This window comes from Canis lupus, chromosome 18, assembly GCF_003254725.2.
Source record: "Canis lupus dingo isolate Sandy chromosome 18, ASM325472v2, whole genome shotgun sequence".
Classification (NCBI taxonomy): Eukaryota; Metazoa; Chordata; class Mammalia; order Carnivora; family Canidae; genus Canis; species Canis lupus.
In genome coordinates, this window is record NC_064260.1 from 13,422,632 (window position 1) to 13,437,229 (window position 14,598).

At 39.4% G+C, this 14,598-nt stretch overlaps 1 protein-coding gene across 5 annotated transcripts in view; it reads right to left on the reverse strand.

The window, feature by feature from the left end:
- Nucleotides 1-14,598, reverse strand: part of PRKAR2B (protein kinase cAMP-dependent type II regulatory subunit beta) — a 92,153-nt gene that overhangs the window by 43,034 nt on the left and 34,521 nt on the right. The window contains exon 1 of one of the 5 annotated variants that reach the window (XM_049096364.1): nucleotides 6,107-6,224. The exons of the other annotated variants lie outside the window; for them this stretch is intronic. Coding sequence (XP_048952321.1) covers nucleotides 6,107-6,209 — 103 coding nt within the window. The 5' untranslated portion in view covers nucleotides 6,210-6,224. Of the gene's footprint in view, nucleotides 1-6,106; nucleotides 6,225-14,598 lie in introns of those variants that run through there. 5 annotated transcript variants of the gene reach the window in all.

A 14,598-nucleotide genomic window follows, 5' to 3' on the forward strand; every position in this document is an offset into this window, starting at 1 on the left:
AAACAAAACCATTTCAGGTCTCTGCAGATTAAAGGCATATAACAAATGTAGAAGCATTTATTCGTATAAAACTACTGCACCTCAAGTTACAACAGGGAGAACACAGGAGAAAACACTGGCATGTCTTTCATTTACTTAATGACCACACTCAAAACACATCTGACACCCAAAGTATGGGTTGATTTCCACATGACTAATTCTCCAACACCAGCTGGGTGTCCTACAATTCAATTCAGTGCTGACACCAACTGCCTGGAATTAGCACCAGATCACACAAGGTAAAGGTTCAGTCCCCTATGACTGACCCCCCACTGCAGATGCCAATTGCAAGCAGTATGTACAAAGGTTATCTACAGCTTGTTTGACTTGCCTACAGATTGCAGGTTATCACAACCTCCTCAAATTTCATCATAGAACTCAGAAGAACATGTTTACCAATTTACTAAATAATAAAGAATATAATAAAGGATACAGTTTAACAGCTAGGTGAAGAGCTAACATAAGGATAGGTCCGGAAGGGTCCTGAGCACAGGAGCTTCTGTCCTTATAGTCAGAGTGTGCCACCCTTCCAACATGTAGAGGTGTACTCCAAACCCTGTACTTTGGGGATTTTTATGGGGCCTTCATCAAATAGGCATGACTGATCATAACTCAATCTCCAGCCCCTCTCCTCTTTCCAGAGGATGGAGGATAGAGCCAAAAGTTCTAAGCTTTTAATCATTGCTTGGTCATTCTGAGGACCAGCCCCCATCTTTAAGGCATCCAGAAGCCCACCAAGAGTCACCTCACCAGAACAAAAGACACTCCTATCACCCAGGGAATTCCAAAGGATTTAGGAATTCTGTGTCAGAAGCCAGAATTAAAGACCAAATATTAGTACAAAAGATGCTCCAAATGCTCTTACCACTTAGGAAATTACGAGGGACACTGAAGAGCTCTGTGCCAGGAACTAGGGACAGACAGCTATATATAATTTCTATTCTTTTACAGGGACTCCACAGCATTCTTGCTTGGAGCTGCTATCCCAGATCCCCCATCTCCAGCTCAGTCACCAAGGCAACTCTACCAGTTTTGCTGCTGCAGGAGGCTAACCTGATTGACCGCAGAGCACAAAAGAACCAATGCCCAGCAGCAAGGTTGGTAATGGTGGTCTTGTAGGTAGACAAACAGGAGGACTAGAACCTTGCCTACCTTAGGTCATGGTTCTGGCTGCAGCAAGCAACAGATCAAAAGACTAACTAGAAATTAAACCCCCAAAAATGAGACAGCAAAGAGAAGCTTCATAAGCTCTTCAAATGTCCATGGCTGAATGGAAGGCTCTGTGGGCATGCAGGAGAAACTAGACAGGACCCAGGCCATCCACATATCCCTGGCTGTCCTTAAACCTGTAGCATATGTGGAGAAGAACAAGATGGTAGTTAAAAGTCAGGGCACTTCTTAAAACTATCTGAAATTTAAACATGCTTCCCAAATCAAGCACAGATCCATCAGCTCAAGGCATTTGAGTGTAACCTTTAACTAATCATGGAGAGATAACTAAGCGATGTACACATAGGAGCTAAACCTAGAAAGCCAAGGCTAATGTTGTTTGTTTTTTTTTTAATTAAAAAAAAAAAAAGCAGGGACATTAGTAGCCCCATACTCAGAGGAGACAGAGTTTATATATTTACCCTAGGAAAGTCACTGAGCAAAAAATAGCAATAACCCTGAGGCAGAAGAAATCAGAATTTGGAATTGCTATAAAATATAATCCAAAATGCCAGCTCTCAGCAAACTTATAAGAATGGGAAAGACCAGCAAAAAAACAGGAAAGTGTGACCCATATTCAGGAAAACAGCAGTCAATAAATAGCAAAGACTTCAAAGCAGTGACTGTTCAAAGAACTAAAAGAAATCAGGTTTCAAGAATTAAAGTGTGATAACAATGACTCAACAAATACCTTTACCTCAATAAGGAGGTAAAAATTACAAAAAGAAAAGAAAAGAAAGAAATTCTAGAGATGAAAAGCCTACTGAGATAGAAAATTCACTAGATCAGCTCACCAGGTTTGACTTGGCAAGAGAAAGAATCAAGGAACTTGAAAACTGAGCAAGAGAAACTACTCAATCTGTAGAAGAGACCAAAAAGTGAACAAATAAAAGTGAAGAGAGTCTCAGAGACCCGTGAGACAACATCTAGCACATTAACCTGCAGTTCCAAAAAATAAGAAAGGGGGAGAAAAAAATAGAAACAATAGCCCCCAAATTCCCAAATTTTATGAAAAACATTAACTTAATGGTTCAAGAATCTCAATGAAACTTAGCCAAGCATAAACACACACATAAAAATTCATACTTAAACACATTTTCATAAATTGTTTAAAAATAAAAAATAAAGAAAATCTTTAAAACTGCAAAAAAAAATTATCATATACAAGGGAACAATAAAATAATAGTTAACTTCTCATCAGAAACAATAAAGATTGGGGCACCTGGGCGGATCAGTTGGTTGGGCACCTGCCTTCAGCTCAGGTCATGGTCCTGGGATAGAGCCCTGTGTTGGGCTACCTGTGCAGCAGGGAGCCTGCATCTCCCTCTCCTGCTCCCCCTGCTTGTCTCTCTCTTTGTTGAATAAATAAATAAAATCTTAAAAAGAAAAAGAACCCATAAAGATCAGAAGGCACTGATACCATATTCAAATTGCTGAAACGGTTTCACAAAGAATTCTATACCCAGCAAAAGTATCCTTGAAAAATGAAGGTGACATGAATGCATTCTCAGTTAATCAAAGACTGAGAAAATTTGTTGCTAGCAGATGTGCCCTACATGAAATACTAAAGGAAGCCTTTAGGCTAAAAGAACATGACATCAGATACTAACTCAAATTGGCAGGAAGAAATAAAAAGCACTGGAAAAGGAAAACATGTGAGTAAATAGGAAAGACCATATAAACATACTTTGCTGGTTTTTCCTCTTTTTACTTTAAAAGACAAGATTTCATAAAGTAGTAATTATAACACTGCACTGCTGGGATTATAACATATACAATGCATATGTCAATAACAGCACAATGGGCTGTTCCTCCTAGTTCATGCACCTTGGAAAGGCAGTCTGGTGATTACATGTGGCTATCCCCAGGAAGAGACCACCTCTTCTCAGTTTGTTGCTGCATAATGATCAAGGTGAAAGAGGTGAGGAGGATAATACAGACCCATTCTGAGACTTCAGGATCCCAACCTGACCACTCCTGGGCATGATGTATCTCTGGCCCAAAAACGTATAATGCTTCCCACAACATACAGAATAAAGCCCAAACTCTTACCAAAACCCATACATTGCTAACCTTATTAGAATATTCACTATTACTTCAACCTAATATCATTTCACATGGTTTGCTCAACTAGAAATTTATTTCTTCCACTCCCACTTATCAAAAGCCTACTCTTCCCTCAAAACTCTACACAAACGTCCTCTCTCTCCTGTCATTTTCCCTAAGCATACGAGTCAGGACTAAATGCTCCCTTCTATTTAGGAAAACAGAATGCACCTTATCTGCTCTTTTTTTCTTGTGCTGAGGGCTAGAAGTTATTGCTGGCTTACATTTAGAAGCTACATTGTATGAAAATGAATACCTTTAAACCCTGGAAAGGCTCATACTCCAAGAGGCATGTAGGAACTGAGCAAGCAAGGAGGGGGAGGAAATTCGCATCTCCTCCTCACCCACTGAGGGCATAAACTCAGAGTGGAATGTCTAGCTGCTCCTTTGAGTTCACACTGCCTGCAGAATGTGTATAGATGTGTATAGTGGAATTCATCATGACCCAAATCTGCTGTGCTGTCCTCCAAATGGCTCACAGTGATGAAGGGCAAAAGCAGAAAAACGTGCACCTTTAGCCCAGAAGGCTAACCTAGAGCCTCCTGTATTGTTCCGATAAGGATCAAATACGTACTGGCTGCTTCATTCTTAAAAGGTCTCATGACTGCCTGTACATCTCACTGCTAGTTAATATCGAGCTGAATGATAAGCACCAGAGAAATCTTGCCAAAGTAGTTTTATGGGCAGAAATTCAAAGAAACGTTTATGATCTAATACTCCCTGTGTGTCTCCTCCCTCCTGGGCACCAAGCATACAACCACCAGCTTCATACAGCGAAAGGCAGCTCTTTCTGCCCATGGGCCCTTTCTCTGTGATATAAAAAAGCACCTGTTTGTGTGGAAAAGGTCTCAAGGGATCCCTGGGTGGCACAGCGGTTTGGCGCCTGCCTTTGGCCCAGGGCGCGATCCTGGAGACCCGGGATCGAATCCCACATCAGGCTCCCGGTGCATGGAGCCTGCTTCTCCCTCTGCCTGTGTCTCTGCCTCTCTCTCTCTCTGTGTCTATCATAAATAAATAAAAAATTAAAAAAAAAAAAAAAGGAAAAGGTCTCAAGAATTCTTTCTTAACTGCTGGCTCCCAACCCCCACATCGATGGGTCCAAGTTCATGGGTACACGGTCAGCTCTTCCAGGAGGCTTGGACACAAAGCTAAGTCTTACCTCTAACAATCTCACAGTGTGTGCAGAACACTGTCTTGCAAATAGTGAACAAAAAATGCTTAATTTAAGCGACGCGACAGCACAACCAACCAGATATGAAGTCAATCTCTTCTATAGTTACCAGAGCGTAAACATTTCAAAAACATTTATGCACAAAAAAGAGACGACCCCTCCAAATTACAAACCCTTGCAAGTCTAGGGGGAAAAACCCAATCTGATTTTAAAATGCAATAATTTTGCATAATAGAAGGGAACCAGGTGGTTGGCTGTTCTACTGTTCTGAAGAATATCAAAAAACACAGCCTGTAAGAAGAAAATTACAGTGACCTTTAGCCTCCCACTCCATCTCTTTGAAAAATTTGTGGTATAAATGTAAAGTATTATTTCTTCTTTGGGGCTTTATTCCTTTGTAGCTAGATGAACTGATAATATGAGATAATAGTTCCATTCTTTTAAAAAGAAATGACATTTGTCTAAATTGTTATTTACTGTCATTCTGTGTGTAAAGTATTATGTGCTCATAAAATGGTGATGTTTCTCAACAGAAAAAAGACACATCCGCATGGGTCACCTGCCACCTTGTAAGCAGGTGGTGAACCAAGTGACTTGAACTTCCTTCACAGAATGACAGAGGGTGCATCAACTTTCTCTGATTTGTAAATGTAGGGAATCCACTGCAGATGTCACCTGAGGCTGGAGAAGAAGTTCAGTGGGCCAGCGGAGAAGCTGCCCTGGACAAGGGAATATAGAGGGCTTCCTCAGGGTGGCCAGCCCAACCTAATAATCATCTGGCAGACAAGATTCTAATAATCCAAAATGGGTTGGCTGAAATTAGTCTCAGATGAGGTCAGGGTTTCAAAACCCTCTGTGGTCCCCAGAGGGACAAATGAGAGCGTCCAGAACAAGCCAAGACGGGTGGACTAGTTTAATCAGAACCCTTCCCTGGCCTGGGGGGGCCTGAATCACAGAGAATACCAAGTCAGTCTCTTTCTGGTGGCCGCTGCTGTAGAGTGTGTAGAGCTGTGGTGTCCTATCCCCAACCTCATGGAGAGAGCAGCCTACAGCAAAAGAGGATCAGAGGACAGAGACAGAGAGATTCTTAACAGTATTCAAAACCCAGATTCTAGTTCCTTCCGAGGCCCAGCTTCAGGCCTGCCCTCCAGAAGGCTAGATGACTTTCAGAGCACCCCACCCCCACGATTTCAATAAACTTCCCATTTTTGCTTGTTTAATTTCAATGTACGTTTCAGTTACTGACAACCAAGAAATGAAGGAGAACCTTGGTTTAAAAAGATCTGGACAAGGAAAAGAAAATAACAAAAGGTCCAACCAACTGCCAAAAAGTAACTAAGAATAAAAACCACAGAGCAGTCATTGATTAGAAAGTGATATTTGGGGCACCTGGGTGGCCCAGTTGGTTAAATGTCTGCCTTTGGCTCAGGTCATGATCCTGGGGTCCTGGGATCGAGCCCTGTATTGGGCTCCCTGCTCAGTGTGGAGCCTGTTTCTCCCTCCCTTTGCTACTCCCCCTGCTTCTGTTCTGCCAAAGAAATAAAATCTTAAAAAAAAAAAAAAAAAAAAAGTGGTACTTACAAGATAACAAGTTCAAACTCAACAAAATTCTAATAACAAAAGTAGGTGACACCAAAGTCAAGGCCCACGTGTGGCTCTGATGGGAGTATCCATGCTTGCTCATCTAGGATATTAACCAGAGAATAAAAATGATAAAGGTCCTCTGCAAAACTGAAATTATTCTATTCCACCAAATTTTGCTGTTATAGCAGAATAAAGTCAGCTTTAGGTCAATTTTTTTTTTTTTTTTTTTAATGTTCCATGGATTTCAGAACCACCGGTTGGTATTTTTTTTAAAACAGTCTTAGTGTTTTTATGAAAATGACACATGCACCCTGCAAACAACTCATTTATTAAGTATTAAACTTTTGTTTTACCATACACAACATGCCTCTAGCTTTAGGAAAACTAACAGAAAACCATTCCAATTTATTGACTCTTCATTTGTAAAGCTGTGCCTGGTGTTTATGACAATGGAAGCACTAATCAGGCTTCCTGCCTCTACCAGCTGGTTAGGGAGATTAATTCATCTGTTAAGGCAGGAATATAAATTATTATCTGTGACTATACAGAAGTAACTGATTTACAGTGTAGAGAAAGAACACATGATTCAGACAGACCTAAGCACATCTCAGCTGTTTTTATTTTCCTGCCACTTATTAACTGCCTGACCCTTATACATTACCAAGCATTATTAAATGCAGTTTTTCCCATCTTGAAAATGTGGCTATTAAGACCTACTTTGTAGAATTGCTGTGATTAACTAAATAAATGCCACGTGCCTAGGCATTATATGAGAAGTAAACCTTGAAAAACAGATTGGTATCTTTGGTTTAAGCTATCAAAAAGCATCAGGATGAAATAGAATAAACATTTAAACTTGTCTGTGAATGAGAATAAACTCCAGGCCTCTACACAAATCCCCACCAAAAGCTCCCCTCAAAGCCCCACCACCCTACCCTGTTCTTCCTAGGTCTGTAACCCTATTTTCTACTAGCCTTCTCACAAACCTTCCCATCAACTAAACTGTGGCTGCCAACTACCTCAACATTCTCTGATTTAAAATATGTCAGGTAATCCTCCCATCAACTTTTTGTGTAAGGTACTGTTATCATCCCCATTTTTTAGATAAGGAAACTGAGGCCCAGAGAAGTTAAATAACTGCTCCAAAGTCCCTTAGCCCATCTGGAGTGCAAAGTCTGAATCTAGCAAGCTTCCCTCTGGCTGCCTGCTTCTCAGCAGATTCTTTCAGGAGCTAATCCTCAACTAATGGCATGTCAATCTGTCGGGGAATCTATCAGGTGATTTGGTTCTTCCAGGAGTAGACATGTGACACCTTTTGGGGCGGCGGGGAGCATGCCTCTCCCAGGAGGTGACACTTCAGGCAAGACCTGGAAAGTACATCCAAATCATGATAAACGCGTCTTGTTGGGATAAGCAGGTGCTTCAACCAACAGTTCCTAAATAGGTCATTCCTAGCTCTGATCCCTAATTATTCACCTAAATCAGGAAAACACATTCAACAACATTCAGCTCTCTGAAATAGACCTAAAATTCAGAGCTTGATTCTGCGTTATAAAATGTGTTTTGATTTATATTAAAATAATAGCTGGTATGTCTTTTTTTTTTTAAGATTTTATTTATTCATGACAGAGAGAAAGAGAGAATGAGAGAGAGAGAGGCAGACACACAGGCAGAGAGAGAAGCAGGCTCCATGCAGGGAGCCTGATGTGGGACTCAATCCCGAGTCTCCAGGATCACACCCCCAACTGAAGGCAGCGCTAAACCAAACCGCTGAGCCACCAGGGCTGTCCAATAGTTGGTATGTCTTAATTACATTTCAAGCACAAGATTAGTAATTAATGTTATAACCAAGCAGAGTTCATCTTAAGAATAAAAGAATAGTTCAATATTAGAAAATCTATCAACACAACACCATATCATTATGTTAGAAGAATCAAAAGATCATATGAATGCTATGAAGGCATTTGACAAATACTACTTTTAATTTTTAAAAGATCTCAGTAGTATTAGTAATGCTGCTAGCAAACATATATTCTTACTATAGGAAATGTGAAGCATTTTGCACTATCTCATTAATCACTAAACAATACCCTATGAGTGAAGTTCAAAGAGATGAAATAACCCTCTCAAGGTTAAATAACTAGTGAGTGGCAAAGACCGAATCTGAACACAAAGCCGTCTGACCTCCAAGCTCAAACACTTATCAAATCAGTACGGGTAAAAAAAACTGAACAGGCACTTGACTAAAAAAAAAAAACAAATGGTCAACAGTAATGAAAAAATGCTAAGCCTCACTCATAAATTTTTTAAAATGCCAACTGAAAACATAATTGACCTATTAAAATGATTAACATTTAAAAATTCTACAATACTGTTTCACACTATGTTAAACATAAAAGGAGAATATAAATTAATATCCAATTTAGGGGGCAGTTTGACAATACCTGTATAAATGCTCGTACCATTTACTAAGCAATCCCTCTTTTAGAAATATATCCTATAGGTTTACTGGTATGATTATGCAAAACCACGCGTCCCTGAAATTTAAACACCTATAAATTTTAATACATCCCATATAATGGAATACAATTCAGGCATTAAAATAAGAATGAGGCACTTCTAGATGTGAGGACATGAATAGCTGTCCGGGATATACTGTCAGGTGAAAAGGACAACATGGAAAGTTCGGTATCATTTTAATTCCAACTAAATATGCAGAGGCATAAAAATGTCCAGTAGAGTACTCAAGAAAATGTTAACAGTGGTGATCTCCAGGGCTGGGTGTGGGAACAGCATGAGAAACAAGTAATTTTAGTACCCTTTTAGACTACTTGACTTTCCCCATGAGCATGTGCCCATTTTATCATTTAAAAAATCTTTAGGGATCCCTGGGTGGCGCAGCGGTTTGGCACCTGCCTTTGGCCCAGGGTGCGATCCTGGAGACCCGGGATCGAATCCCACGTCGGGCTCCCGGTGCATGGAGCCTGCTTCTCCCTCTGCCTGTGTCTCTGCCTCTCTCTCTCTCTGTGTGTGTGACTATCATAAATAAAATAAATAAATAAATAAAAATTAAAAAAAAAATCTTTAGGGGTACTTGGGTGGCTCAGTGGTTGAGCGTCTGCCTTTGGCTCAGAGCATGACCCTTGGGGTCCTGGGATTGGGCCGCACACTGGGCTCCCCACGAGGAGCCTCCTTCTCCCTCTGCCTATGTCTCTGCCTCTTTCTGTGTCTCTCGTGAATAAATAAAATATTTTTTTTAATTATTTTTTAATCTTTAAATGAGGGGCGTGTGGATGGCTCAGTCAGTTGATTTTGGCTCAGGTCATGACCTCAGGATCCTCGGACTGAGCCACTGCTGTGGGTTCCATACTCAGCGAGGAGTCGGCTTGAGGATTTCCTTAACCTCCCCCACTCATGTGTATTGAGTGCACAACACATGTGTGATCTCTCTCTAAAATAAATCTTTTTTAAAAATCTTTAAATGATCAGTGATATAACACTGATCACAGCTATAAGAAACATGGATATTGATTCACAAGGAGACCATTTTAGAAAAATTTTACCAGTTGAACTTAATATACAGTGGGAGACATAACCTCATCATTAAAAAGGTGAAAGAAAGGAAGAGAAAGAAGAGAAAGAAGAGAAAAAAAGAAAGAAAGGAAGAAAGAAAGAAAGAAAGAAAGAAAGAAAGAAAGAAAGAAAGAAAGAAAGAAAGAAAGAAAGAAAGAAAATCAATCCTGACTTATTGTTGCTATAGATACAGGAGAGCTGGAATTGATTTCCAGTTAAAATGGAGAGAATAAGCAAACCAGCACCTCTCGCCCTGGCTCTCCACCCATGCCTACACTATCCCTTCCAAATCATCACATCTCACAAATTACATTTTCAGATACTGCTTTATGTGCTGGTCTCATTGGTTTTCAGTGTATACAAACAGATATAACTACATCTTTTTGCTGTTGTTGTTTATAGAATCCATAATCGCAAATAAGTATAATATTTAATAATACAATTCTGCACACAAAGCAAACATGACTTATTCAATTCTTAACATCTTCCTTCGGGAAACTTGCATCAGTCAGCTTCTGTTAGATTTGCAGTCCCCTGAAAAATATACAGATGGCAGTCATTACGGTATAAATTAAGTGACTTTTCCCAATACTAAAGGTTTTTTTTCCCCTCCCTCTCTCCAGGAAGAAACAAAATGAAATAAAAACCATGACTAAAGTGCAAGCAAATCACTTCTAAAATGTAGTTAATTTCATATCAAAACAAATAGTATCACAGCATACATTATTTCTAGGTACTTCTCCATTAATTTGGGTGGCAACCTAGTATTTTCAGATTTCCCCTTGAAAAGGGAAGGGGATAATACTTAGTTTTAGATCGGAATTAATTTGAATAAGCAGGTCAAGGGCCAGAGGCAGAGCACAGGACAGACCAGAAACTGCTTATGTTACATTTTGCACAAGGATCGCTTCAGAAAAAAGTATATTTCCCCTGGATTGTTTTAATAAGTGGTAGGTAGTACCACAGCACATGCCACACCGGTTGACACTGCAGGATGACAGCTCACTCGCTTGCTTGCTTTCCTTCCTTTCCTTTTTTTCTTTCCTTCCTTCTTTTCTTTCTTTTCTTTTCTTTTCTTTCTAAGATTTATCTATTTTAAGGAGAGAGGGAGTAATTGTGTGAGTGGGGGAGGGGAAGGGAGAGAGACTCTCAAGCAGGCACCCTACTGAGCATGGATCCACACGTAAGGCTCAATCTCAGGCCCCTGAGATCATGACCTGAGCTGAAACCAAGAGTTGGACATTCAACTGAGTGAGCCGCCCAGGCACCCCGGGATGAGAATTTTCTAGTAAACCTTTCTCTGATGAAAGAAAAAGAAAAAGAAAAAGAAAAAGAAAAAGAAAAAGAAAAAGAAAAAGAAAAAGAAAAAGAAAAAGAAAAAGAAAAAGAAAAAGAAAAAGAAAAAGAAAAAGAAAAAGAAAAAGAAAAAGAAAGAAAGAAGAAAGAAGAAAGAAAGAAAGAAAGAAAGAAAGAAAGAAAAAGAAATCTAAATCATTCAAGTTGACTGCTAAAACCGTTAGAATGCAAACCATTTTGTAAACCTGGGCACAGAAAATTTGGACAATGAACTGATTAAAATATAGGAATACCTGGGATGTTATTAAACAACAACAAGTTACATGTTTCACCTGGAAGAGTAGTCAATGCCAGCACTAGAAATTAAACAATTGCTTTTTTTCTACTTTGTTGGAATTTAGTGTATAAAATATTTAATACAATTTCGAAATTCAGGATGAAAGTTATACCAAGGAAACAGAGCTAGCACTCCTATTTAACAAAAGAGGTAAAAACTAGGTGATTCTGTTTTTCTTTTTTAAAGTAGGCTCCGTGCCCAGCGTGGAGCTCAATGTGAGCCCGAACTCATGACCCTGAGATCAAGACCTTGAGATCAAGACCTGAATGGAGACCAAAAGTTGGACGCTTAACCAACTGAGCCACCCACGTGCCCCTAGTTGATTCCATTAAATAATAAATTAGTAACACTAAAAAATAAAAAGAACATGGTCTTGGGCATGTGAAACTCTTTGTGGCTCAGGTTCCACACTTGTAAAATGGCAATAATAAGAAAATGTCCTTCAAATACAGTGGTAGTGATTCTCATAGATTAACCCAGGGAAAGCAGAGTTGAGCATGAGGGCCTGGCACACAGCCGACGCTGTGCACATTTTAGCACCACATCATCATCTACTTTCACAAATGAGACTAGTAAGGTTCATAACCAAAATAACTGATCCTTATTCACACTTTTAGGCTACTTCCCTTGTTCGAGAAATGTATTCTTTAACCAAAAAAGTGAGGAGAAAAAAGCTCTGGGAATTACAACTTCATTGAAAAACACTTGGGACTGTGAAAAGACAAGGCCCACAAGTGACAAAAGGCCGAAAATAGTCACTTACGCTAAGCCTCAGGTCACCAAACTGAGACTTGATCACAGTTCCAGCTGTGCCAGAGATGGATTCTTTCGACTTTTGATCAGGAACCATCTAGTCAGCACTAGTGAGGCAAACCCCCGCCATCCCCTGAAAGAAAGTGGCCCTGAAGGAACCAACCGACCTCTTTGCCTCATGGAACCTCTCTGTCCCCACTCTCTTCTGCCAACAAGTCTTTAATTTTATACAGCTCCTGGAGCTCCTTTCTATCTGCTAGACTGGAAGCTGCACGATTTAAATAAATTTTTGCACAAATAAACTCTTCAAATTTTTAATATGCCTCAGTTTAGCTTTTAACAGGGCTCACAGGCTGCTTTCACATTATATAATGACCTCTGACTCAGAATCTCTGTTGGGGGTGGGGGTGGGGACATACAGGGGTGACTCTGCCCAGGGATGGGACACACAGGGTGACTCTCCTACAGTTACAACAAGCATCCAAAAGACTTCAGTTCCACCATCTATATAGTTTAACATCAAGAATCCCTTTTAAAAAGATGATTTTACTAAAGAAAGTTTTACTTTCATTTAACTTTGACCTTCCTTGCCTATGTAATACAACATAAATGTTTATTTTTTAATCTGTGAAAATATAATTCTGGATTATAAGCATTCTCATTATTCTAATTCCAAGAGCAGCTCTCAATCTGAGAAATAAACTGTCCCCTTCATGTAAATGCACTGAAGGAAGAAAAGTTGCACTGTAACAGGGCTAAGAGATTGAATGAAGTGAAAAGACCAAATAAAAAGGTAACTTGAAAGTAGTAGTTTGCTTTTATTTTTAATTTTTTTTTAAGTTTATTCTTCTTAGTAATCTCTACGCTCATGCAAAGCTCAGTTTCACAATCCTGAGAGATCAGCAGTCGCATGCTCCTCCAATGGAGCCAGCCAGGAGCCCCAAAAGTAAGTTTACTGTTAGAAAGCCACCAAAGAAAATAAATAAATAAATAAATAAATAAAAAGAAAGCCACCAAAGTAACCTATGGTAAGTGTAAGTTTTCAGTTTCTACTGCAGATTACTACTCAGCAACCTGTGGAAACTAAGCTCTGTAAATGACCTCACAGCATGCCCCGTACCTCTTCTGGAACACCTTGAGTCTGGTACCCTGTTACTTTATATTATGCAATGAGCATATTAGACTATCTACATCTATTTTTAAATGGGAGCTACAACTTGGAATTGTTTTCAAATACCTAAGGAGACGGCCAGTTCTATCTTTTCTGATGGAGGTCAATAAAGAATATTCATATTCCTTGAAACAGGTCAAAAACACAATTATATAAGCTATTTGGTGTTTAAATGAAAAAACTCTTTTTTCTACCATTCTGAAAACAATATATCATTAATCTATATTTTAATTTTTTAGCAGTTTAATTATATTGCTTTAGTAAAGCAACAACTACAACTCAACATCCTGTGGTTTTAGTAACTCAAGGCTGAAGATGGTAAAAGAAAGAGAAGATCCAGATTCACTTTTTGGTTTTCAAGTTGTGTCATTAATTTTTTAAATTATCAGAAAACATAATCAAATGACTAATATATATATATATAAAGATTTTATTTATTTATTCATGAGAGACACAGAATGAGATTGAGGCAGAAGCAGGCTCCATGCAGGGAGCCCTATGTGGGACTCGATCCCGGGTCTTCAGGATCACACCCTGGGCTGCAGGTGGTGCTAAACCACTGCGCCACCGGGGCTGCCCCATGACTAGTATAAAACACACTGCTGGCTCTCAGAGACTCAGAACCCGGTAACAGTAACACTTTCTAGCAATCAGCTCCTAGAAGTACTGGTCCAGTGTGATGGGGGGGGGAGGGCTGCATTTACACACACCTGATTAAAGTTAACAGTTAAATTTTAAAAGGCAGATCAATCTATTCTCACAATAACTGTCAAAGAATATAATTTATAATCTAGGGGAGACTAAAGTTGTTTTTCTAATTTTATCTAAAAAGCTAAAGGATGTTACCCCTGAGAGAAATCTTTTCCATTTCCCACAAATATTAATACAATGTCATGTCAATCCAAGTTTGGGGTAGGAGAATTAGCCGTAGGAGAGACGCAGGATTATGTCCTCTGGCCAGTTAAAATTAAGTAGGGTAAATTATAGGAGAAAATAGAGATACTAATATTATGGTATTTTTGCTAGAGTAAAATTTAATAAATTGAGCCTAAGGATATATAAATTTTATTTAGCACTCACTATGTGCCAGGCATTGTGCTTAAAAAAAATTTTTTTTTTTAAACATAGGGCAGCTTTGCCTGCATTCACTCCATGAATTACTCAGTTGTTTTACAGAAGATGGTTTAAGTAAGCTGCCCAAGGTCACACAGTGACCCTCACCTCACTGTCACACCCTCATAAGTGGTGCAACCAAGATCCTCAACAACGTCTGCCTGCCTCAGGCAGAGCTCCGTGCCAAACACTTCATGTTGAATATCTGATCAAGAAATGGGAGAATGACCTCAAATCCAAGCTCTT